Source organism: Catharus ustulatus, chromosome 17 (genome assembly GCF_009819885.2).
Source record: "Catharus ustulatus isolate bCatUst1 chromosome 17, bCatUst1.pri.v2, whole genome shotgun sequence".
Classification (NCBI taxonomy): Eukaryota; Metazoa; Chordata; class Aves; order Passeriformes; family Turdidae; genus Catharus; species Catharus ustulatus.
Window position 1 is genome coordinate 14,000,069 of NC_046237.1, and position 25,569 is coordinate 14,025,637.

The 25,569-nt window shown below is 50.6% G+C and overlaps 1 protein-coding gene across 2 annotated transcripts in view; it reads left to right on the top strand.

The window, feature by feature from the left end:
- The window catches only part of LOC117004148 (rho GTPase-activating protein 39-like), a 58,029-nt gene extending 41,791 nt beyond the window's left edge, over positions 1–16,238 (top strand). For both annotated transcript variants that reach the window (XM_033074671.1, XM_033074672.1), the window contains 7 exons: positions 257–803; positions 1,916–2,005; positions 9,636–9,709; positions 11,103–11,302; positions 12,915–13,006; positions 13,524–13,693; positions 14,083–16,238. In XM_033074671.1, coding sequence (XP_032930562.1) covers positions 257–803; positions 1,916–2,005; positions 9,636–9,709; positions 11,103–11,302; positions 12,915–13,006; positions 13,524–13,693; positions 14,083–14,277 — 1,368 coding nt within the window. In that variant the 3' untranslated portion in view covers positions 14,278–16,238. The remainder of the gene's footprint in view (positions 1–256; positions 804–1,915; positions 2,006–9,635; positions 9,710–11,102; positions 11,303–12,914; positions 13,007–13,523; positions 13,694–14,082) is intronic.
- The last annotated feature ends 9,331 nt before the right edge of the window (positions 16,239–25,569 follow it).

Sequence of the window (25,569 nt, forward strand, 5' to 3'; positions counted from 1 at the left end):
CTGTAAACTCGGTGACAACTGGGACACTCAGCCCTGTTGCTCCAGCACTTCCTTTAGGGACAGCATTAGTATGTGGCTGTGCCAGTCAGGCTCTTGCAGAACTACAAGGGTCATTCACCAATTCTATACTAAATCATGTTTGTACATGCTCATCACTGTGCAGTTGCTGGCAGCTTCATGTCTCACTGTGGATAATTTTCCTAACTGGGTAAGAAACCACCTAAGTTGCTTTTAATGTGTCTGTTCCTTTTTGCAGCCTGAGACCACAGAGCTGGAGCCCAAGAAGGAGGGCAGCAGCCAGCATGGCAGCTGTGTGGGATGCCATTTCCCTTACAACACCCTACGGAAGCCCATCTCCCAGAGCAGCATGGCAGATTGGGCTTCCAAAAACCTGAACATGCACACGCAAGGCATCTTCCGACGAAGGATCTCCATCTCCAACATGCTGTCCTGGAATGGCGGCTCCATCAAAAAGCCAATGCTCATCACTAGCAACCGGACCATCAAAAAAGAGGCATGTGAGATGTTCAAACTGGTGCAGAGCTACATGGGAGATCGTCAGACTCGCATGGACCGCAATCACGTGGCACTGGTCACAGTCACCAAGTGCTGGAGCATGCAAGGGCTGCGAGATGAGCTCTACATACAGCTGATCCGGCAGACAACAGATAACACGTGCTACCGAAGCTTGGCCTGGGGCTGGGAACTGATGGCCATCAGTCTGGCCTTTTTCTCCCCATCACCCAAATTTCAGTCTTACCTGGAAGGTTACATTTATCGCCACCTTGACAGTGATGAAAAGAGTAAGTGCCTCACGCTCCTCCTCTGTATGCGGCAGCATCTTGGTGGGTCGTGCCACATAGTCAGGGTTGATTTGGTTTTAAAAGTACAGGTAGTCCCCATCTAGTGCTGTGGGCTCTGTCAGTGAGACCACAGTGTGTTGTCCGAGTTCACCTTTCATTGGTGGGATGAAGCTGCCACCAGCTTGTGTCTGGCAAAGAAATGTGAGCCCCAGACTGTGCTCATCTCACCCATCAGCACTGAAATGAGCTCCGCCAAAGGCAGAGCTTTTCTGGGTTCTCTGATGACGTAATTTACTTCTAAGTTCCTTGAGCTGGCAAAAGAAAGAATTGTTAGTAACTAACTTTTTAAGAGAGCCATTTGCAAACACTGAGAACAGGTCTTGGCTGTTTGGGGATCCTGAAGAACTCAGGCTTTTAGTATGAAGAAATGCAATTTATCTGTCTGTCAGAAGTTTGGGGAGCAGCCCAGCTTATATTCTGTTATTACCCCAATTTTAAATTGCAACAGAATACTGGGGAGTTGGGGTGAAGAAAAGAAAAAAAGCTAAGTGCCAACCTGGAGAATATTAATTGCTATTTATTGGCTTATTTGTCACTATTTCAGCCACACTCACTGTATCTTGTCCAATCTCAGGCCAGAAACCAGAGCATTATTTTCCCCCTGGAAACTTCAGGCTGTGTTTGAAGCTCCCCCCAGGTCTCCAGGGTGGCTACAGGAGTTCTGCCTCAGCATCCCTCTGCCCCTGCTTGTGAGCATGGTGGCAGAAGGCGGACCAAGGGGCAGTGCTACAATGGCAATATTTGCCTTCTGGCTTTATGATTGTAGCCTTAATGTGGGATTTCTTCACTGAACTGCCAGGTGTGCAGCACTAGTTAGGGTTTTATAAAGATTCTCAGCCCTTGTCACTTCTGTACAAAACCATTCCCTACCGCTGTGCTTTGCCCAGAATGCGGGCAGCAAGGAGGAGTACTCTGAGATATTGAGAAGATGGCTCTTTTGCAGAATTTCTTATGCTGGAGTCAGGCTGGCTGCCACATCTAACGGTAGTTCTGGATTTTGGTATTTTTGTATATACCACATTATTAATCCAGACCCTCTTCTGAATTTTCAGTTGCCCAGCACATCAAGGAGCTTGTGGATCTGAAAAACAAGAAGATCACAAAATCCAGGAAGAAGAGGAAACAAAACACAGAGGATGAAGGTAGGGAGAGGCATAGGGAGCCAAGAGAGAGGTCTGCACTGACTTCAGACGGGTGGCAATGCTGAGCTCTGCTGAAAATCAGACCATTTCTTTAAGTACAGAGACTTGGATTCGGGAAAATTTATCTGGTAGGGGGCTGGTATGCAAGGTTAGACCAGCAGTATGGGTGGGCTGCATTTGGAACAGGTGGGAGCCCTTTCAGTCACAGTTGTGCGAGTTATGTAAGGGATTTTAAATTGGATGCAGACCTGGGGCTGTAATTCAACTGATCTGTGCATGCCACGGAGTCTCCTGGAGCATATTCTGGTGCTAGAAGCTATATGAGCTAGTGTGTTGAAAAGAACCTGTCTCAGTTGTATTGATGGATTTTTAAAGTAATTTCCTAACCTGGCATCTGTGTGGAATGAACAAGAGCTCGAGCATTCCTCTGGACTCAGTTTAATTGCTGGCTGTAGGATAATGCTTTATCTGGCTAAAGTCTTAATAGACAAAGTCCATTCAATATTTTTTATATTGCTTTCAGGAAATTTGAGTTAGCCCTGTGAATTCCTCTCAGGCAGCAGTTTATATCAGGTGGCTTCACTGTTTTTAATCTGTGAGAGCTGGAGTCCAGCTTCCTGCATTCCTGAGCTCTTCCTGACACCAGCAGACAGCTGCTCCCTATGGTGGCTTCCCTGTGTCATTGCTGTGTCACCCTGTGTCATGAGGCAGTTGCAAGTCAGGGCAGGGGCTGAGGACAGCCCTGGGTTGAAATTCCTGCACTAAGTTTTCGTTGTTTCTCTCTCTCTGGTGGGATTTAGAGCAGACACCTGCTGTTGCACAGATGGATTATATTTCTGGTAGGGATTTTTCTTTCCTGTTTAGGCCCAGCAGACTTTGGGCCATTTTGAGCCTTTCAAAATTCATTTTGCTTGTCTTCAGAGGGACTGAGACATCCTTTTGAGACAACTCCATGGAGATTGTTCTGTTCAGCAGGGCGTGCTGCCTGTGTGCTGAGAAGGCTGTTCTGTGCAATTACAGTAATTTCACGAATACAAGCCGCACCAATTTGACCAAAATTTTGGTGGAAACCCGGAAGTGCGGCCAATATTCCGGGGCGGCTAATACATTAACAAAATTCTAAAAGCTGCCAACACGGAAGTGAGAGACCGCGGCAGCCCCAAGCCAAGCTGGAGCCCGGCTGGCCCCGGCAGAAGTGGGAAAGCCTGGCAGAGGCGGGGCCAGCAGTGTGGGGGGCGGGCGGCAGAGCCTGAGCCAGCAGGGCGGGGGAGCCCGGGAGAACTGGGGCTAGCAGTGCAGGGGAGCATGGCAGAAGCAGGAAGGCCGGTGGGTGGGGCTGCCTGGCAGCGGGGGAAGCCCAGCAGAATCGGGGCCAGCAGGGTGGGGGAGCCCGGCGGTGCAGGGGTCTGCAGTGCCGGCCAGGGCGAGGAAACGCGGCGGCGGTGCAGACGGGAGGGGGCGGCCGGCGAGCCCGGCGGCGGCAGCCTGCCAGCAGGGCTAGTGAACGCGGCGCGGCCGGCGAGCCCGGCGGCGGGGCTAGTGAACGCGGCGCGGCGCGGCCGGTGAGCCCGGCGGCGGGGCTAGCGAACGCGGTGCGGCGCGGCCGGCGAGCCCGGCGGCGGGGCTAGCGAACGCGGCGCGGCCGGCGAGCCCGGCGGCGGGGCTAGCGAACGCGGCGCGGCGCGGCCGGCGAGCCCGCCGGCGGGGCTAGCGAACGCGGCGCGGCCGGCGAGCCCGCCGGCGGGGCTAGCGAACGCGGCAGCGGGGCGGTGCTGACGGGAGAGGGGGGCCAGCAAGCCCGGCGGCGGCGGCAGCACCACCTGGCCAGCCCCGCCGAGCTGTGGCGCTGAGCTGGGCCACCCGGCCCCGTCGGCAACCATGAGTGGGCCGAGCCTTCCTGGCCCCGCCCCGAGCCAGTAAAGCCCGCTATGCCGCGATCCTGTTACTAATTGGCCAATTTGTGAAAGCTGCGCACGGATTCTCGCGACGAACGAAAGTGCGGCTAATATTCGGGGTGCGGCTTATCTATTGACAAAGACAGCAACATTGTCGAGGCACCGGGGCTACAACGACCGCTCCCCCCGCGGGGCTGCGAGGGCTACAACGGCCGCTCCTGTGCCAGCACGGAGATGTGGCTCCGCTCGGAGCTCAGCTGCCTGCCCGCGCGGCTGAGCGGCTGTTTAAAGGCAACGCGGATCCATTGGGAATGCTCGCAAAATGACTACACTATTGTTCCTGTCTTTTTCGGCTTGTAAATAAAGGGTGTGTCTTTTTTCACTTGGAAACAATGTTTCCGAGGTCGGCAGTAAGCCAGTAAGCCCCGGCGATCCCGCAATTTTGTTACTAAATGACGACTTTGTGAAAGTTCACTGCGAACTAAAGTGCGGCTAATATTCTGGGTGCGGCTTATCTATTGACAAAGACATCAATGTTGCACACCGGATATGCGGCTTATACTCCGTGCGGCTTGTATTCGTGAATTTACTGTATATATATAATGTTATGAAAAAGACATGCCAGGATAACTTTAAAGTTTCCTGAAGGAAGCACTTGAAAGTTGACTGTGGCTGTGTAGCCTCAGCTGGGGCTCTGGTGACAGGTCACACACAGTGTTACCTTTCATAGAATCCCAGAATCATTAAGGTTGGAAAAGTCCTCTAAAGTAATCAAATCCACCTGTTCCCACAGCACTGCCAAAGCCACCACTAAACCATGTCCCCAAGTGCCACATCCATACATTTTCTTAATGCTTCCAGGGTGGAGGTTCTACCACTGCCCTGGGCAGCCTGTGTTCCAATGCCTGATTACCCTTGCAATGAAGAAATTTTCTCTTATATGTGGGAAGATAGGTTAAAAGGATAGTGCAGGATAGCACAGAAGGCAATCTCTCCCAATGAATTACAGCTGTACTGATTAGCCAGGAGTGGAAACATCTGTGCCTGCCCAATGAGTTTGGCTGTTATAAAAGAGGGAGTTGCAGTTTGAGGTTCTGCTGCAGTTTGGGATGCAGTCTGCTGGTTGTGCTGTGAGGGGGTGAGGGGATCTGTGGTTGTGCAAGGGACAGATAAGGTAAGGAGATGTGTGAGGGATAGTTGGGATAAGGTGCATGGGTTGAGGGGCAGATTGGGGTTTAGGCAGTTGTGCAGAGGGGAGAGAAGGAGCGAGAGCTGTGTGGAGCTGCCTGTGAGAAAAGGAGTTAGAGTTGTCAGAAAGAAGTACACTGAAAGAAGGCATGAAAAGCTTTGTAATAAAGGACAGGTGATGATGCTAGTCCAGTCTGTCTCCTCATAATTGCAACAGTTGTATCCAGTCTAAATGTCCCTGGCACAGGAGGTGGCTCTGAGGGGGTCTAGGCTGTGAGTTGTTCCGTAGGGGCTCAGCCGAGGAGGCAGCAGGGCTGGCAACTCGCTCAAAACAGCTTTTTTGCAGTGACTGATAACTCTGAGGACTGTTCCTGAACACTGACCTCAGAATTGCACCTGAAATAAACGGAAATCTTGCAGTAACATACCGGGTTCTCTCTGGTGCTGGCTGGAAAAGTCAGGTTTTTCCCTGGAACGCTACTTCTGTTTGATCAGCCTCGCTTTCCATATGTATGAGGATGTGCCTGAAGCTGCAAGGCCATTGTGAGAAGTTTCTTAGTGCCTCTGAAATATTAAGATACTTATGGATGCTGTAGCAGCAATTAAGCAGAGAAATCCATAAGGAAATCAAATGTAGTGACTTCAGTCAGAACGGAATAGAAGGTAAGTAGGCATCTCTGTAAGTCTTTCATTGTACAGTTGAATTGAAGCAGTGATTCCCCACACATGAACACATACTCTCTGCAGTCCAGAAGCTCATTGATGAGTAAACATTTACTGTCTGACATATACCCAAAGAAAGTATTCTGAAGTTTCCCACACTTAACCTCTGCAATCTTCATCTTCTAGCTTAATTCTCTGTGAGTAAATGAAATACGAATGTGGTACAAGGTCTTTTCATGCATGAATAACCTGTTGGCAGGCAGAAGAATAATGGGTAGGAATAAATGCTGTGTTTTCAGAAGGAGGATTGTCTGCTGATCCCACAGGAATGTAAGCTGGTCTTTGGGTTTATACAAGGAGACAAATCGTGAGCTGACAGCTCAGTGTTGATAGTAAATTATTCAGAGCTATAAAAATGAAAGGTGCAGCGGGATCTGTGAAGGGTGATGAACAGAGTGATCACAGATTGTGTCACCAAAAGCAAAGTTTTTTACATGGGGGAGGCCCCAGTTGTGCCATTTTGAGGAGGGAAAGACATTTTCCAGCTTGTGTATGAATTTCCAGAAATACATGCACATTGCTAGGAAGTGGTCAGAAACTAGAAGAGGGATCAGGAGCTTGTAGGAAAGGGACAGAGAGCAAAGCAGCACTTGACTGTAGCTGTGCTGTGCCCACTCTGTATGTCCTGCCCAGAATCCATCCAAGGCTGAAGAAGGTGACGTGAGCTGGATGCGGAGGAGTGAAGACAGGAGACAGTCAATGGGATGAAAGAAACTTAAGATTACCTAGGGAAAGCAAAAAGAAAATTTCTTACTGAAAGCTGCCTGGTTTTGGTGTTGGGCTGCAGGCTCAGGAATGCTCTGTCCTGAAGCACAGAATGGAATCCCAAAGGGTCAGCAAAGCAAGGTGGTGTGCAGGTTCAGAGCATAAAGAGGTTTAGAAAGAAATGGTACAAATTCAAAGAAGGAAAGTCTGTCTGTTGGTGAGTTTTTTGAAGAGGGATACTAATTTTTAAGACATCCTGTATCTTATCTTGGTGACAGGTGCATGCTGCTGGCTTGTCTGGCTGATGAACATGGCGTTTCCCATATACGGAATGGTGATGGAAAGTATTGTTGGGATGTAGGAGGAAGCTAAAGCAGTGCTGTGAAATGGGGGAGCCTGTGCAGATCTAAGCCAGGGGAGCAACACAGCTGGTGCCAAGCCCAGCTGACCTGGTCAGGAGCATCTACTCTGTGCTATAGAGTGCAGTGAGATGGAATCCTGGTCTGAGCACCTGCTCTGGATGTGTCAGGCCGAGATCCAAGAGGCTGTGGTAGATGAGAGGAATATCCAGACAGCAGCTTCACTAGTACTAAAATATCTCATGGCCAGGTCCTAAATCCACACTGTTTGCTGCATTTTTAAGACCACTTTTTTTTTTTTTTTTTTTTTTTTTTTTTAGTAAAGCATTCAAGTCTGTTCCAGAAGGTATGTTCCTGCATGTGTCCTGTCTGGATTTCTGGATTTTAACTTTTTCTAAGAGGAGATGTTCTTTAAGATGCTGTACACACAGTTTCTGGGCTGGCATATGGAGAAATATTTTCCTTTGAAAATTCTTTTTCACTGTGTGGGCTGTTAGTAGTCATCTGTTCCTGAACTCCTGAGGCTGCTGTGATACCATAGGGAATAACAGATCATCTTGGATTTCTCAGATTCATGATGTGCTCACAGAAGTGGCATTGCCTTCAGGATTAGCCCTTTCAGGTGGTGCAGACAAAGCTGCCCAGTCCTGCACCAAGAGGCAGGAGCTGGGCTGTGGAGGGAGTACCTGACCCACATGTTTGGAGACATCAGCATACATGTGCTGGGAATCAGTCTCTAGCTGAGCATTTTTGAAAGCAGCAGATGATCAGGACAGGTTGCTGGTTTGGAAAAGCTGAGGTTAAAGCTAAGTTCTACTCCTCTCCTTCATGTTCTTTTCTGCAGCTCAGTGTGTGACTCCTGGCCTCTCCGTCTCTCTCCATGTTGCCCATCCCACTCTGCACAAGAGCTGGAGCACTTGTGTTGGGGCAGATGGCTTCTACTCTGGAGCAGGGAGGCTGCATGGGCGTCCATTGGTCTGTGCCGCTCACCCTGTTCCTCAGGGCTCTTTTCTTGGCCATTCAGGTCTATGGGCAGTAACTCCTCCATCCTCTTGTGCATGCAGCAAGTTTATTATTCAGTTGCTTCAAATTTGGTCAGCTTCATGTGTGACCCCAACAGGCCTCATTGGGTCACAGGCTGCAGCATGGAGCAGGAGGCCTCACTGCAGAAAGTGCTGGATGTAAGTTTTAGGATTTTCCTGGGACTGGGGAGCTTCCTGGGAAAGTACAAAACAGGCTTCAAGCAAATGTGTCTGACTGCTGCCCATGCATCAACCGTACAGAATCTGCAAGACACCAGTTCCTTTTGCAAACATTGTTAAGCTTTGAGGGTGATTATGTGTTTCATGGTTTAATTACAGTGTGAAAAATTATTTCTTAGTTTTGAATATGCTGTCTCCTGCAAAATTGCTGGGATGCAGAGATGCAGTCCAGCTTTACCTTTTCCTCTGAGAAAGGTGACTCCTCGCTTTGGGGTGTGTCTCACATTGGACAGCAGAAGCTGTAACCTGGGATGGTAAGACATCACAGGGTAGCTCATTTGGTTTGTTTCCTTTTAATCCCTAGATGTTCCCTTAGATAGATAGATATATACATATATTCACTTAGTGCAAGTCATGCCTAGGATTAGCAGGATGATTTTCTCACGGTGTATATTTTGCTTTAGATATTCCCTAGAGAGGCATTCCTAAAACTGGCTTTCCTTCCCATTGTCTGTGGGAGATGGGAATGCTGTTGTACCTTCTCTGGTGTGGAGAGGCTCTGCTCCAGCTGTAAAGCAGACTGATGGAGGCAGGAGGTGCTTGTTTCATCAAGAGGAGTCAAGTCTTATCTGCTGGCTGAGAGGACAACACCTCTGGGAATTGTTCTGCTTGGGAAGAGTTTGTCCTCCCTCTGTATTGAGAGGATTTGAAGACCTCCAAACTCCCAGCCCGTGTACCTAAGTCATAGGGTGTGTGAAAGGCTGATGTGAAATGCACAGCATCTGACCAGAATGCAGACTTTCACAGCCATGAGTATTTGAACTGTGCTGCAAGCTTTGGGCCTGGCAGGGAATCAAATAGGGCAGATCTATTCACTGCTTTCAGTGAACAGTTTTGGGTTTTACTTGAACAAGAACAAAAGGACAACAGTTTTGGAAAAACTCTCTCAGCAATCAGTGCTCCTCTGTCATTGCAAACATTTCTCTTGGTGTCACGGGGGGATTAGCTCTGTGAATCGTGGCTGCTCTTGCCTTCAGAGTTCACTGAACCAAGCACAAGCAGAGCAGGTGCTCTTGGGGAGGTCAGCAGGTTTTGAGGTGCAGTGCCCAAGCTTTGGTGTGTCCCATTTTCCTTGTTTCATAGAGCATGCCTCAGCTCCACGGTACAAGCTTGGATTGGAGAAGGCTGCAGGCAGGAACATGAGGAAGCCTTCTGCAGGTCTTTGGGAAGATAAGATCTCATCACCTCCCCACACCTCTTGTTGTGTCCTGAGGTCACTGTTGGTGCTGCCTGTCTGTCCCCCCATACCTTTGTCTGTTACTCCTCTCTCACTAGCAAAGGAGCTGAAGTTCTCAATAATCAGTGGTTTAAAACTCTCTGAAACCTTCCCTGACAGAAGGCTGACTGTGGCTCTGTGGCTGTGTTCTGGCACGTTGTGGGCTGTGTATAGAGGGGGCTGCTTGTGCCAGAATGAGCTGCTGTGTGGAGCTCTCTGAAAGGCTTCATTGTGAGGTTCATGGCACTGTGAGCTGATCACTCATTTCCTCTTTCCCACCAGGTCTGCCCATTAGCACCTATGCCAAGTACTGCTACCGGAAACTCCAGAAAGTAGCCGTCACTGGAGGCAAAAAGGTGAGCAGGTGCCCTGGCTGCAGGGCCTAGGAGCTACCTGGGGGGACTCTGGTGGTCACCAATGATTGAATGATGGAAAATAGAGTGAGTGAGGGAGGCTTTCTCAGAGTACATCTCCCCATGAATGTGTGGATGAGGGCTGCTGTCCAGGTCCTGCCGTCCTCCTGGGAGACAGCAGTGCCTACTGTGCCAGCAGCTGCATGGCTAGCTGCTTCCTGGCCTCAGGGACAAAGACAAACCCAACACCTGTCTCCAGGATAAAAAGAGCTGTCTGTGCAAGGGATACGCATAATTTTGTTTCTTCAGGTGAGGGAAGTCTCTCTTTGCACCAAGAGCTTATATGGGCTGGGTCTTGCAGCTGCTTTACTGCAGAGTTGTTCATTCCCAAGTCAAAGTCATACAGCAGAGATGGCTGGTGCAGAGCGGGGTCTGTATTATCTCAAAATCTTACTCTCTTCCCTCTGCACTGTTCTGTGTGTGGCCTTGAAAGCTGATAGATGGCCTCGGCCTGTAAGTTCTAGGTCCCCAAGCCAGGTTTGGTCATCGGGGGTTTTTTAATGAAAATTCCTCTGGGGCCTCCCTGCCGTCTGAACTTTGCATAGTGAACAAATTAACTGAAATACCTTGAGAGGGGTACTCCCTGCTCCTGGCAGGGGCAGGACAGTCAACCTCCAAATGCACATTGCACACAGCTGCAGCCCTGGCCACTGACCCTCAGAGGGCTCGGTTGGAGCTTCCCCCTGTCATGTTCCCCACTTGGCTGCAGGATCACTGCTGAAGGCCACCGTGCAGGGCAGCCTGTCACCCCTGTGACAGCTCTGTGCTTTTCCAAATTGTTGCCACAGGACATTCAAAACTCCTTTCAAGTGTTGGTGTTTATCAGAAGCAATAGGTGCCTATTTTTCAGGTTTTAGCCCTGCTGTTAGCAAAACTTTGCCTGGAGTTGGAAATACCTGGAATTCCCACCTCCAAAGGACTGTTTTTCACCTATCCAGTGACTAAGCACTTGCCTGATGCTGGCTTGGGGTATAGGTGCCCTCTGCTGACCTCACCACAGCCAGGGCTGGGCTTGGCTCTGCTCCATACTGCCTCCCGCAGCAGGTAGAGCTGCAGCCGGAGCAGTCCCCTTGCTGTGCAAAACACAGCAACAGAATCTCTGCAAAACCAACCCAAACTCTTCAAAGTGGTCTCCTCTGCTCCTCTTGGGCTCGATGAATAGGACCACCCCTGATTTTAGCAGCAGAACAAGAACTGTGCTGCTAGGAGGCTTACAAGGTGACCACATGCAGGGTCAGCCTTCTCTGTCCCGGTCACTCACTGTTCCCATCCCTGGGTCACTCTTGCTCTGTGGCCTGGCTGTGCATGGCTGCACTAAGCTTTTCTCTGTCCTCAGGGCCTCCGCAAACCAACAGTGGAAGAGATAACGCATGCCAGGAATGCCATCCTCACGCCATCGCTCTTCGGCAGCTCCCTGGAGGAAATCATGCTGCGGCAGCAGGACATGTACCCAGGGAACAAGCTGCCCTGGGTGCAGACACAACTGTCACAGCAGGTCCTGGCCCTGGGAGGGGAACAGACTGAAGGAATTTTCAGGTGAGCTTTTGCAGTGCTGTGCTACTTTTGAGCCACTCACATGTCAGTCCTCAAAGCCAAGGAGTCAAGATTGACCTCCACATGCTTCCTCTTCCCTAAGAAGCACTTGCTGTGGACTGGACAAAATCTGACTTTTCCCAGGTTTCAGGAATCACCTCTTGAAGTAGCATTAGCCAGTTTGCATGTGTCAGCACAGAGGGGAGTGGTGTAGGTGTGAAGTAACTACACGGACAGCTCATGCCAGATAGAGCAATGAGCTTTCATCAGATTTGGCAATGGTGGTTGACCAGTGTAGGGGAGGGAGGAGCTCCATCATCCTGGCAGAGCACCTCATCTAATGCAGCACATCAGCCTTGGTGACATGACACAAGGAGTCAAGAGAGACACAGAATCTGTGTGGTGAACATGAGGGATTCTGCTTTATGTTTGCATTTTCTTTGCTGTTTTCTTTGTGTGTGGGGTTTTGTTTTGCATTTAAGATTTGAATTAGTTTTTCAGTAGCTAAACTTGATTTAAGATAGCCGTTAAAAGGCTCAACTTTGCCTTATAAGGATAAGTTTTTTTGATAGGTGTGTGTGTATATATATGTATGTGTATATATATATAAATATATATGTGTATATTTAGCCAGAGATGCTGCTCATCTTTGGTCTGAACATGCTTCAAAGAAGCCTGGTTATAGAAAATAACCTTTCCTGAGGACAGCGATAGTTTGTATCTGAGCTAGTGGGAACACCTACTTCAAGACGGTGTATAAAAATAGGCACCCCCTTCTCTCCGAGGAACTACTGCTTTTCCTAGTTTGGAGGACAGGTGTCTGCTGAGAAAGGCAGGAGCCTCTCTTTGAAATGGAGAATGTAAACCCCCTCCCTCCAAATTATTATAATTTTGAAATTAAGGGGCTCTTGGGCAAAGATATGGGAATTAGGAATAACAGTTCTTTACTAAGAAAATTAAAATAGAAATACAGTACTACAAAGAAACAAACCCCAAACACTGACAAAGTCAGAGTACAACCTGACACCCCGTCAGGCAGGGTGTTGGTAGCAGTCCCATTAAATGGTGGCTGCAGTCTTCTTGCAGTGACAGATGTGGCTCAGTTGGAGCAGTGCTCCTGCAGAAGGTGCAGTTTCCCTCCGAAGGTCCAGTGATGATGTGGAGAAATCCGGTTTTCCTCTGAAATCCAGTGGAAAAAGGGCTACTTGGTGTCCCAAAATCTCAGTTTTTATCTTGTTAGGAAAGGTTTGGTTTGGAGCATCTCCCAAAGGGATGAAGTAATTTTATCAGTCATGCAGTGGGATTCAATGGGCCGTTAGCAGAAGATAAGATAACTCTCTTGAGGAAGGATGGGTTGTGAAAAGATAAAGAACAATGCCCTGCCTGGTTTCAATGGATGGCCCATTAGCAGAATATCTCCCACAGAGGTAAGTATCACTCTCCCACCAGGTCACAACAGGTGGTGATAGAATAGATACTTTTGGTCCCATCCTATATTGTAACCCACAACACTGTTGTAGCGGATACTGATACCTGAGCCTTCTCTCTGATCAGCTGCCTCACCAAGCACATTGCCAGACTCACTCTCAAAAGGACCTTTTCTGTGTCTCTGCAGGATACCTGGTGATATAGATGAAGTCAATGCATTGAAGTTGCAGGTGGATCAGTGGAAAATCCCAAACAATCTCAGTGACCCCAACATACCAGGTACAGGAATGTGTCAGGTGTAGCCTCAGCCATGATGCAGTGAGCAGGAGCAGCTCGGTGGATATGCTGCTGCTTGGGAATGTGTACACATGCTGTCTGCACTGACTGGGATTTTTGTTCGGTGTCTTTTCACTGACTGGGATTTTGTTCAGTGTCTTTTCACTGCCTTTCCAAACACTGCCCATAGAGAAAGCCCTGGGAGTGGGGAGGAGCCTCTGTCTCTGATGCAGTAAGGCTGTGCAAGCTGGGCAGAGTGGTGGGAGTCCTTCAGATCTCACTGTCCTCTTCTTTAGGCAGCCCCAGAGCTGCTTCCTGGAGGAACAGGTAGGTTGTAGTGAGTATTTCCCACTAGCTGGTCAGTTTGGGCACCTGAGTATTTCAGAACCAAGACTGAATTAAGGTGAAACAGCACAAGCACAGAAATCCCTTCTCTGCCATCTGTCTCACTGCCAAGTTTGTCCCTGAAGAGGATGGGGAAGTGACCAGAGCTGTTCTCATGCACCTGCTTTCTGCTCAGCCTCTCTCCTCAAGCTCTGGTATCGGGAGCTGGAGGAGCCTGTGATCCCCCAGGAGTTCTACAAAGAGTGTATCAACAACTATGAGAACCCCGATGCTGCTGTGGCTGTGGTGCAGCTTTTGCCGGAGCTCAACAGACTGGTGCTGTGTTACCTCATACACTTCCTGCAGGTAGGCAGCCCCCACAACCCTGCACTGAGACCAGGAGCATGTGAGGTACAGTTAGTGGGACAGCTGTGGTGAGACTATAGGCAAGCTTTTAAGACCTCTTATCTGTATTTAAAGTGGTATTGATGGAGGGGTATTTGCTGTCCTTGTTCCTTGTGGGAACAATAAACCCTGTTCCTCATCTTGTAAAGCCTGGGGTTGGTTTCCTGTCTGGCAAGGCTGCTGCTCTGGCAGTTGTGTGAGAGCACAGTGCTCTTCCCTGTGAATGTGTGCACTTGGGGCATTCTCCTCAGGGCAGGCTTTATGTCTGCTCTCCTTGCACCTTTAATATGTTTTTGGACTTTCTTGCCCTTTTCCACTGCTCCATCTGAATGTGTTCTTGCTATCTGCAGATCTTTGCTCAGCCATCAAATGTGGGCAGAACAAAGATGGATGTGAATAACCTGGCCATGGTGATGGCCCCCAACTGCCTGCGCTGCCAGTCCGACGACCCTCGTGTTATCTTTGAGAACACACGCAAAGAAATGTCTTTTCTCCGTATGCTGATAGTGCACTTGGACACGAGCTTCATCAAAGGGCTGGTTTGATCCACTGGCCCCAGGGTACAAAACGTTGCTCTGGAGAGTTGCTAGATACCTTAGGTCTTCTCTCCACATAGGTTTTTTCCATTGTCCTTGCTGTTGTCATGCCCTGGGTTAGCCCTTGAGCATCTCCCAACATGTGACCACAAGGACAGGACATTTCTGGAAGGCTTGATTCTGTCAGCACCAGGAAATCCTTGGGGCATGCCAGGTCAGGTTTAGCAGTTCCTGGCCTTTCAATGTGTTTCAGAGAGGAGCAATCCTCTTCCTGAGAGCCACAAGGTTGGTTGCTCAGTGGAAGGGCTGTGACATTTGTGAGGAACTGTGGTGAGACTCTCCATTTCCCTTCTGGATGCAGAATTGGCTTCAGGTAGGAGAACATCACCCCTATGCTGTGGCATGAGCTGGTCCTAGGATAAATCCTGCCTCATCAAGAATAATCCTACTACTATGGGAACAGCCTGGTTCAGCTCTACAGACTGTTGGCTGAAGGTATTAGGGTTGTTCTGACATCCCACAGTGCTATTGGTAGAGAGTTCTGAAGGTGCAGAGGTTCAAGAACTGTAAAGCTGTGCAGCAGCATGTGAGACCAGCCCTGTGCCAAGTACCCACCCACACCATGGTGCTGGGCACAACAGGAAGGCCACACGCCTGACAACACACAGGTAAACAACCACTTTGGCATCCTCTTAATGAGGGCCATATCTTCTGTAGCAGTGACCCCAGTGGCCTTGCAGTTCCTTTTTGCTACAGACAGCATGAACTGACACCAACTTTGCTGAGGAGTACCTGAGCCCATGCTCAGAGAAGCCTTCACAGCTCCAGCTCCTCACATCCCCCTTCCTGGTACCACATCCTTCCCAGACCACTCTGCCAGGAACTAAATATCAGTTTGACCCACCCTTCTGGCTCAGCCCAGGTCTAAAGAAAGCCCCCAACAGTTAGAAGTGCTCCTGTGCTCAGATACTCCCTTCCAGGCAGAGTAGCAGCAGTGCTGTGTGCTTGAGAAATGCTGGTACAGCCTGTAGTCAACTGTGGTATCTAAGCTCTTCCTTTGGTGTGTTTTCCTTGTTGGAGGCAGGTCTGCTGCAAGAAAGTGTGTTTTGGGATTACTGATGCGGTGCTAAGGCTGTCAGTATCATGCCAGGTTGCATTTGTGTTTCTGCATCCCCCTCCCTTTCCAGTGGGGACCTGGGATTATCCTCTCCAGGCTATAGTGAGGACGTGAGCCCTGTTGACAATGAGGTTTAGAGCTGAATCAGTACCAGTATGGGCAAAGAGTGCCCCAAGACTGTTGGCTTGCCTGGGGCTTTGTCTGAGAGGGTTCCCAGAGCCTATGTTCAGATGAGTTTGAATGAACTCTGGAGCAGGAATTGAGTTTGTGCCCAGCTGAATAAAGATTCCTCATACCAGATGATTCTGTGGGCCAGGAAATCTTGTCAAGATTAGCTCTGTCAAACATGCCCACAAAATATGCCAGCATCTGGTAATGTACACACCCATCTTCATGCTTTGATGTCGCTCAGCTTCTCTGTCCTTCTGCAGTGGTCAACAACTTGTTCTTCAGATGTGGAGCTACTGCCCCAGAGGTGTAGAGATGGGCAGAGGTTGCCAGTTCTGACATGCTATCCTGAGGTTTGAATTGCTGAACAGGCTTGGGCTGTCCTGTTCCCTGCCAAGGTCTGGAGCAACCATGTGGCACCTACCCTCTTCTTCAGGCTTTGCCTGCAGCCACTGCAGGGGTCATCCATGTTACTCCTTGCTCTCAGCTGTGGCAGTCAATCAAACCATAGGCATTTGCTGCTAATGAAAGTGAATGCTTCTGGCCAGGGTTATAAAACATGCTCATAAGGGACACTGGATATTACTGTCTTTGCCAACAGATTTGTAAATACCAATCAGTTAAGTAACCTTTCCTCTGTTCTAATAGTAATAAATACAGTCTCCATGGCTGTCTCTTTTGTGAATTGTGTTTTTTATTGACTTCTGCAGCGTGATTACATCTGTGTGGGGCTGCACCTTTCAGCCTGAATGTCAGTGCTCTCTTGAGTACAATTTGAAAATCAGCATGAAGTAAGCACTTGGAAACCATGCTCTGGGCTGGTTCTGTTCTCAATTCTCAGGCAGCTACCAAAGGACGCTCAATGAATCTTAGAAGAGAATGGGTTGAAACAGGTAGAAGACAATACTTCTTTACACATATCTTCTGGAACCTTTCAGGGTCATAAAGGTATGAGAGAAGTTTATGGGCAGTTGGAGGGTAAAAGGGATATTCTGTTTGTGTCCCTACCCCAGCAGCTGGGAGTGCTGCAGGTGGACTGCAGAAGGTGGCCACACAGATTTCCTCTGCGGGGTCTCTGCTGGAGATGTGATTACTTGGGCTGTTAAGCTGACCTGATGGGGACATTTTATGTTCAGACTGGAGCATTCTCTGGAGCAGGTCTGTTGGTGCTCGAGACTGGTGCTGGTTGCAGTGTGGTGGAGCTGGTGCTCCAGGCCAGGTGCCAGCTGTGCTACTTCAGACACACAGGAATGAGTTCCTGCCCAGGCTCTGGCTTGTGCTGCTGGTGCTCTGGGGGTGGTCTTTACTTAGTCCTGTCAGACTAGGAAAAGCTGGTGCACTTCAGACAAAGCCAGTGGGGGCTGCTCTGTCACAGCAGCAGTTTAGGATCACGTGCTGGCCATACTACTCCCCGCCAGTCTGGCTGGTAAAAGCTTTGTAGGTGGGCTGTAGGACAACTGAGCACAGAAGGAAGACTAGGAATGTTGTCACCTCACATAGGCCTTTCCTTGGGGGATGTCTGCAGCCCAATTTCTGAGAGTTTACCAAAACTTCTCTGTGAAATGAGCTGACTTTTGCCAAATCAGAAAAGGCCACAAACTAAATGCTTCAGCTCAGGCTCATTCCTGCAGTCACTATGGCCTGACATCTGGATCACTTAAAGAAGTGATGGCCAGAGCAACAGCTGGGCTTGGAACAAGCTTTTGGTTTATTCCGGGCTTCTATGGGCAGTGCAGTCAGACCTGGTGCTGAAGGGTGGCTGGGCCACAGCTCCTTGGGAGGAAGCACCAGCAGCTTATCTGTGATCTGCTGCTGGTGGTGAGAGGGATGTGTTCCAATGGGGCCAGCACTCCTGCAGGGCTGGGTACTCTTGCTGGTGCTGTTGGATTTCTGGCTGGTTTGAGTCTCCTTTTCACAGAGCTTTTTGCTATGCCTGCAAATGGGAATGGTAAAAGCAATTCTGCTCATGGCAGCTGATAGACACTGTGCCCTCAGGTCTGCTGCCCAGAACCACCTCAGCTTCTGAAGAGGTTGAGCACATATTGGGGACCACAGGTGGATTTTGGACCTATCTGTAGGTTTTGCTTGTGATGGAGAAAGGGCTTAACTTTGGCAGCTGCCTAATGTTTTACAGGACAGGGCAACCACAAGGCCACCCCTCCTGGTGAAGTTCCCCGCTGTCTCTTCTCCTGTTGAAATTGTGAAGGGTTTCCCTGCCCTTGTCCACCAGAGATACTCCATTTCTTTCTCAAACCAGAGATGCACAGAGGTTCTGCCACCTCCTCAAAGCTCCTGGCTATCAAGAAGCCAGTTTTTAGCATAATTCTCATGTAGATTTTTAGTCCAATCCTTACATGGAACTTTCAGTAAATCAGCTGTGTGGGAAGGCAGAGACCAGAGGAACAGGCAGGTCTTCTTTGGGAGCCCCGCAGCCTTGGCAGGAGGCAGAGATGGGAGGTTCCTTGTCCTGATGCTGCCACAGTGCTGGTTTGATGGGGGTGCAACACAGCACTGGCAGACTCAGCAGAACTGGCCTGTGGAGACAGTGCCAGCTGGGGCTCTGTGAAGCAGAGCTCTGGCCTGGCTCATCCATGAACTATCTGCAGGACACCCGCTGAAAATAAGATGGGAAAAGTTGAATTAGCTGCTGAGGTTGCTGCTTTTACAGCTCCTGTTGTCCTACGCTATTTGTCAGCAATGGTAAATGGGGAGAGAACTGGGTGTGGATGCAGTGGGCTGGGGAAACCAGATCAGGCATTCGTTATCCCATAACAAGGAAACAGGAAGGAGCATGGGTGTTCTGAGTGAGGTGGACCACACAGAGACCTGCCAGAGTTGAGTGCTTACACGTAGCCATGCAGGAAAGCTTTTGGGCTATGTTGAGTCACTCATTAGCTCGCCTATTCCCTCCAAAGCAGGGAACACCAGCTGAGGACTCTGTCCAGGCCACAGAGATTTGAACCTGCATCTCCTGCCCCAGCTTCTGTCTGGACTTTCTTCTGTCTCACCATGTAAACTGTCCATTTTATCTGAAGTGCTTAGTGTTTACTGATACCATAAAGGGAGCTTGTGTCTGAGGACTAAAGGATTGTGTGACCTCTGCTGTCAGGCTGGATGCTGCCAGGAATCGAGGCCCAAAGCCATGAACGTGTTCAGAAGCTCAAGGCTGCTCTCAAAAGCTGCAGCTTCTCCCACAAGAGAACTAATGAGTTAAATCAGCACATCTACACTCATAGACATATTTTCTCTATCCCATCTACCATGTCTGGTCTTTTGTTCAGATCACAAGTGAGGTAGGAGACCGGGTGAGGGATGTAGAGGTGTGGAATGGAGGAGAGAGTGGGGCCCTTCCTTTTCAGTGAGCTGCTGGACTGCCTCAGCTGCCATGAAACAGGTTTCCCTGAAACAACATGGCCTTGGTGCCTGCTGTGGAAGACGAGAGTACTGCAACTAGAATACTGGGCTAGGGTGTCCCCTGGTGGGTGTTACCTCCTCACTCTCAGGGCATGTCAGCCAGACTCTATAAGCCCAGGGACCACAGAAAGGTCTATAGAGCCTCATCTGCAAGTGGACAGCCCTGTAAAGAATGAGGAGGTGAAGAATCTACAGCTCTGTCCCTTCTCCTAGCTAAATTACAGGGATGTTTGGGTGTGGTGATGTAGAAATGTCTGCTTGTCTGTTTGTCCCTCCCAGCCACTCCCTGGATGGGGCTGTGCTTGCTCTGGCCAAGGGCAGAGACTGAGGGTGGGCGCCCTTCCCTGGAGATCTTTAGTGAGTTCCCAGCCTCTGATCTGGGGGACTCTGGTCAACAAAGAAAGGGTGAGAAACTGTCCCAAAGTAGAAAGTACCCAGATGTGGAATCCTGCTGTGATGATGGCACACAGACCTGATGAGCCACTCAGCTCCCATCCTTGTGTACACCTTGGGAGCAATCTAGAGCTCAGCTAGTCCTGTGGGACCTCCAGCAGCACTCTGACAAAAACAAGTACAAGCACCGTAAAGCACAGTGGGGACAGCTGGACACAAAACTCATCCCTGGTCTGCTGCGCATTGGCGTGGAGGGTAAGGACCATGTCCAGATGAATCTGTAATGCTCCTGCCCCAGAGCAGACTGCAGGGCCCCCATGGGGCTGTGTTGAGGCAGCTGAAGGCTCTGGCAGAGGTCTAGGGGCAAGAGAAGACTCTGTGGGCACACAGCCCCCTCCTTCCCACTGCCGTGCAGGCCCCAGAGTGGCCAGGCAGGGAGGAGTGGAGGATCTCAGGCAGGGAATTGCTCCAGGCAGGCACAGAGGCCTTGGTGACCACTCGCTGGAGCTGCTCCTTGCGTGCATTGCCCTGCCACGAGTGCAGTTGTCTCTGCTGGGATGTGAGGCTGTGAACCAGCATGGGTAGTTCTAGAAGCAGAGCTGCTAATCCCCAGTAGCATTGCTACAGCCAGGCCCTTGAGGGGAAGTAGTCGAAGGACGCCTAACTGGGAACTTCCTCCCTGTTTCTCAGGAATGTTGTCTAACTGCAGATCTTTGTCCTTGGACCTCTGCCTGAGCTGGGTCAGCCATTTCTGTGATGATGGAGATCCTGGTCCAAGTCCATCCACTGACTTCCTCCCCTGACTTGCCTCATCACTGTAGGATTTTCCAGTGCTCATCTAGTCACTGTCACTGTCCCTGCTTTGCTTTCATTTACCGCTGGCCTGTCCTGTGCCCTGCCAGCGCAGTTCACCCTCACCTGTTCTGTCACAGCTCCTGCTGCTCCCTGACAGTGAGACCTGTGGAGTGCACAACTCTGCTCATGCTGAGCATAAATAAAGGCTTTACAGGTGACACCTGAACTCCCTCCCAGAGAAAGCAGAGAAGGTTCAAACGAATCCTTCCAACTCGCTCAACAGCAAAGCTTGCTAAACAAGACAAAAATGCTGGCTACTCCTTGCCTCCCTACCTCAAATTTCATATAAAATTGGATCTCAGCATGACATAAGCTGAAGAAGTGAAGATTGGACAGGTTACAGTAGGGGAAATGCCCAAAGACAGTATGGTCTCGCCTGAAGGAAACACAAACAAGGCCTTGGAAATAAATTCTTTATTGTCAGCACAAGGATGTTGTCTGTGTTTGCTGTCTGAGGGCTCTTCAGCTCTCCAGGCAGGCACGTCACTTGCCTCAGATGAGCTTTGGGGACTCTGCTCTGTGCCTGGGCTAAAGGGATGAACTGTTGGGAAGCCTATGGGTCCACAGAAGGGAGAGCGTCCTCAGCAGCACAGTTCTCCATTCTGCTTTGGGATGTGGCTGGGTTTGCGACAGCCCCTTGAAGATTCTCTTCGGGGGTCGATGCAGGCCCAGGTTGACTGATCCGCTCTAATACTGAGTCAGCAATCAGATTTGCCATGGTCCTTATATCCAAAGTGTTGGATAAGGCTGTTGACTCTAGGTTCATTTTTCTTTCCAAGCTCTCCTTCATCATTGCACAGTCCTCAGGCTTCATGATTTTGGTATACCCAGCCCTTTCTGCAGGAGCAGGCAACCTTGCTTTCAGGCTCTGCTGTTCAGATGCTCTGGGGAATTCTTGTCCTGCTTCCGTGCCCTGCCTTGGAAGTGTCTGGGGTGGCTGCAGTTGTCTGTTGGAGACATTTTCTCCAGGAAGCTCCAGGATTTCAGTGTACTCACAGCTAGTGTCTTGCTCAAACTGAGAAGTTACAAAGGATTCCAAGGTCTGGTGAATGTTCTCAACAATTTCTCTGGTGAGTATGTCAAGGGAAGTCTGTGAAAGTGCTCTGTCTTCAGTGGCTGTTTCAGTGTCCTTGGATTTGTCTGCTAGGGTGGCTCTTCCAGCAAAAGGCAGCTCCTCCCACCTGGCTGCCACCCTTGTCTCAGCTGCTTTGGATGTGCTGGATGCCAGACGATCCCCCAAAATCTCCAACACTGATGCTACAAGCTCTTCCGCCCTCTCTTCCATTTTCTGACGGTGATCCAGAGAAGTATGCCGAAGTTCCACTCTAAAGCAGCTGCCTAAAAGTCTTCCTCTGATTCCCCGGGCAACCCTCTGTAAAAAGCTGACATGCTGATTCCCAGGAATCTCCAGTCTCTCCAACACTCTGTGCACCACAGTCTCAACCAGTGCTTCAAGCTTCTTGGCTTCTGCTGCACTTAGTTGCTCACACACAGCATTCAACAGGCCACTGGCAGTGCCATCTGGCTTCCTCCGGGAGCCAGCAGCAATTCTGGCATCCTTCTGGCCCAGCTCAGCTGTGGAGTAAGTTTGGCCGTTGTCCAAAGCTATTCCCCCTATTCTGCATCCCCCTAATTTTCGGCTTTTGGGTGGGCATAGGCTGGAAGGTTTCTGAGGCTGCAGCCGTCGCTTCCTCCAGCAGGAAGTGTCAGTGGTTCCTGGCAGTTTGGGACCATTCTTTAATTTGGACTGAAGTGGCAGAAGCCCTTCCTGAAAGGTGACACCAGGTTGTGGGTCATGTTGCTCGGCACCTGTGTGCTGAGGATTCCCACGGGCCAAGGCCAGCACTCTGCTTCAGCCAGGACACGAGTGCAGGAGAGAAGGGCTTTCCTCAGCACTGTGTGTGCCTGCACATGGCTCTGCTGCCCACGTCCAGCTCAGCACCCTGTGCTGGCTCAGCTCCCAGCCGCAGAGTCCTTTCCCTGCCACAACGCCTGGCCCAGCAGCACAGCCCTGCACACTCTGTGCCCGTGAACACAACGCTTTGCCTACCTCTTGCTGCCTCAAGAATTGTTCTGACTGCAGCTTGTGCCTGGTCAGGTACTGCCTGTACTCGTTGAACTCCTTCAGAGTGCAAACCACCTATGGAGGGACAAGAGCAGAATCCCCCAAACCCTGTCAAGCCATGCAGATGGCCTTCCCTGAGACAGCCTGACCCTAGCAGGAGGGGAGCTCCCCGAAGCCCTCCTCCCATATCCCATTGTTGGGGCCACTGATGTCCCTCCAGCCAGGGCTGAACAGGCAGCATGGGGCAGGCTGAGAAGGGCAGGACTGGGACTTGCCAGGGGGATGTTGGAGCTGTTTCTGCTCCCAGGGACACCAGCGCATGGCCCTGTCCTCTGACAGCAGCAGGTGACTGCAGCAAGGGCTGTGGGAGCTCTGCTTGAAGAGGGCTGTTCTTGATCAGCCCAACACCCAAACTTACCTGGTAGTCATTGGTGACAAAGCCCTGTCTCTTCAGCAACCGCAGGACGTCCTTGCGCTTGTGGTAGTCTTCAAGGATGGGGTCATGCAGGCAGTTGTATGCTGGGCTGAGGTGGCGGCTGTAGGGATCGTCCAGATTGAAATAAGGACATGGCCTGACAAGCTGTAAGAGACATTTCTGAGAGTATGAAGGAGGCAGGAGAGAGCAGCAAAGAGGCACTTGTGAAAAGGTAAAGGTCTTCTCTGTCCTTCTGTAGGCACTGAGACCTGCACAGAGAGACTACAGGGCTGGGATGGGCTAGGCAAGGCTGGGCTGTGGTGGGTTAGGGGAGAGAAGACAAACCCCACAGCAACCCCACCATCAAACAGGTATCTTAGGCCACCAGAAGAGCTGCAGACTCATCCACAATGAACCTTCGAAGGTTCAAATGCAGCCAGTGGAGATGGACAAAACCAGTTTCCTCAGGATAGGAAGGCCCAAGGGCTTTGTCAGCTGCCTCTGCCTTTGCCTCCAGAAAGTCTCTGCCTTAGGAAGGTGCAGCGCAAGCTGGAGGACAACAGTGTGTGTATTCCCCAAGCAGGGAAGCCCAAGCTATTTCAAAGGTTCTGGGAAGACAAGGAGGAGAAGGTTGGAATCTCCCTCACAGGTGCCCCAGGGTTTGACATTGTGGGATGAACTGGAAGGACTCATTGCCCTGGCATTTGGACACACACAGCTGCCTGCTGCAGGCAGTGACTTGGCCACACATGTACACAGTGCCAGAAAACAGTGTGAAGATGGACAAGTCCTTTCTCCTCTGCATTCCAGGGAGACTGGAGCTTCCCTAGTCCAGTCCTGTCTCCAGTTGAAGGGCTGAAGCTCTTGCTGTAGATCAAGTGACTGCAAGAAAATCTTTGCATGATGGGGGACTCTATGGAAGATGAGAGATTTTCTCCCCCTTTCTACTTCCTTTACCTTTTCACCCAGCTTTCCCCTGGAGAAGACAGGTTTGGTTCCAGGTGCCACAGGGATCTTGACTCCAAGTGGGAGGTTCAGCAGTTCAGAGTCCATTTTCTTGGTATCTCCTCCCAGGTGTGGTCTTCTGGGGCTGAGATGGGAAGACAGACACTCAGGTGTTGTCCAATAAGCCTCTTGAATGGCAGTCCTGAGGCCCTAGAGCATCACCCCACGTCCCAAGCTCCCCAGAAGAGCCCTCTCTATCACCCCCTTCCCCTTAACTCCCAGTGCACTTAGCAGTGCCTCTGCCTTTTGGCAGGACATCAGCAGTGAGTGCTCCACAGCTCCTGCCAAGACCTCTCATGGTGTTGTCGTCCCACGCTGACTCTTGCTCCAGAGACACAACAACTGGTGTCCTGGCTAAATACAGCCATGGGGCATTGTTACATCATGGTGATGTCACATCGCTGCATTGTCACATCACCGCACTGACATTGTGTCACACAGAAACTGCCCACCACTCCTGAGAGGGAGGGGGGCCCACCTGGAGGCCCCCTTGGACAGCCCACTGCGCCACCCCCTCGGTGTGAGCTGGCTGTGAGAGCTCCTGTCCACAGGCTCCTTCTTCCCTGCCTATCCTGTCATTTTGTGAGGCAAAGTGTCCCCAACAACAGGAAGGGAGGAATTGCCACTCCAGAGATGCGCAGTTTGGGTTCTGCTTTTCCCCCCTATTCCCTATTCCTTTTTAGACCTTCTTCCCTGTCATGGTCAAGCAACCACAACTGGTGAAATTGCAGCAAACTGGATATTTGGCCCATCCCTGGCAGATCCAATTCCTGGTTCACATCTTGCGAAACAGTAAAGAAATGCAGGCTGAGGGAAAGCCCTCTCCTCCTCTTTCCTCAGGCTCCCATTCAGCCCAGACACCTCTCTGTTGCCTTCCCAGTCTCCCCTGCCCTGGTTTCTGCTGTCACCACCTGCTCTCACTTCCTACCCCTTTTGGCTGGATTTGGTGCGGTCTCCGGTGCCCGTTCCTCCAGCCTGTCTGGTTCCTTGGAGCAGCTTTTACACTGCAGAGCTCTGCCAGCCTTGCTCGTTGCACAAAGGCAAGAGCCAGGCAGAGCAATCTGTTGGAGGTGCAGTGATTGATTACCATGGGGGTCCTGGGAAACAGCGAGGGGCACAGCCCAGGGATGGTGTTCCTCTGCTCCCAGAGCAGTTTCTGGCACACGCTCCAGCTGCAGCTCTTCTCCAGCTCAGCAAGTGGAGGAGGAGCATTGGCTGCACCCCAGCTCCCCTGTGCCACATGTGCTGCTCAGCCACGAGGGCCTGAGCCCCGCACCATGTTCAACTGGCACGGACTGTGATGTTCCCAGCATGGTGACATCCCTGTAGAGAAATCCACTGAAGTTCACAGTGCAGAACTACAACAGCTCAGCAAGGGCAGCAGCAAGGAGGTTTCTGCTCCAAGTCTTGGCAGTGTCTGATGAGCAGAGGGGACAGAGGAAAGCAGTGCTGCCTGCCTCTGTTCTCACTAGTTTGGGCTGCTTCCTGGGCCACAAAGCTTAGTTTTTCCACATTTTCTACTTTCCTTGATGGTTAGGGAAACACTGGACCCAAAGTGATCCAGCTGATGCAAGCAGGGTCTGTCAGTGACCTGCATCAGAACAGGAGACCAGCCAGGTGTCTGTGGCAGTGCTCCTGTTCCTGGGGAAGGGCTGCCACTCCGTGGCCAGCCACAACAGGCAAGTATGCTAAATGTCTGAGGAGTCACCATCAATTTTAACCATGAACACTAACGTCCGGTAGAGAAGTCAGACACCTGGACAGTGAACAAGGAGGAATGTCACAAATTGGCACACATACATCCCTGAACTACCAACAGCCATGTGCTTTCAGTGGGAACAGCAAAGCAAAGGAGTCCAGTGGGATCTA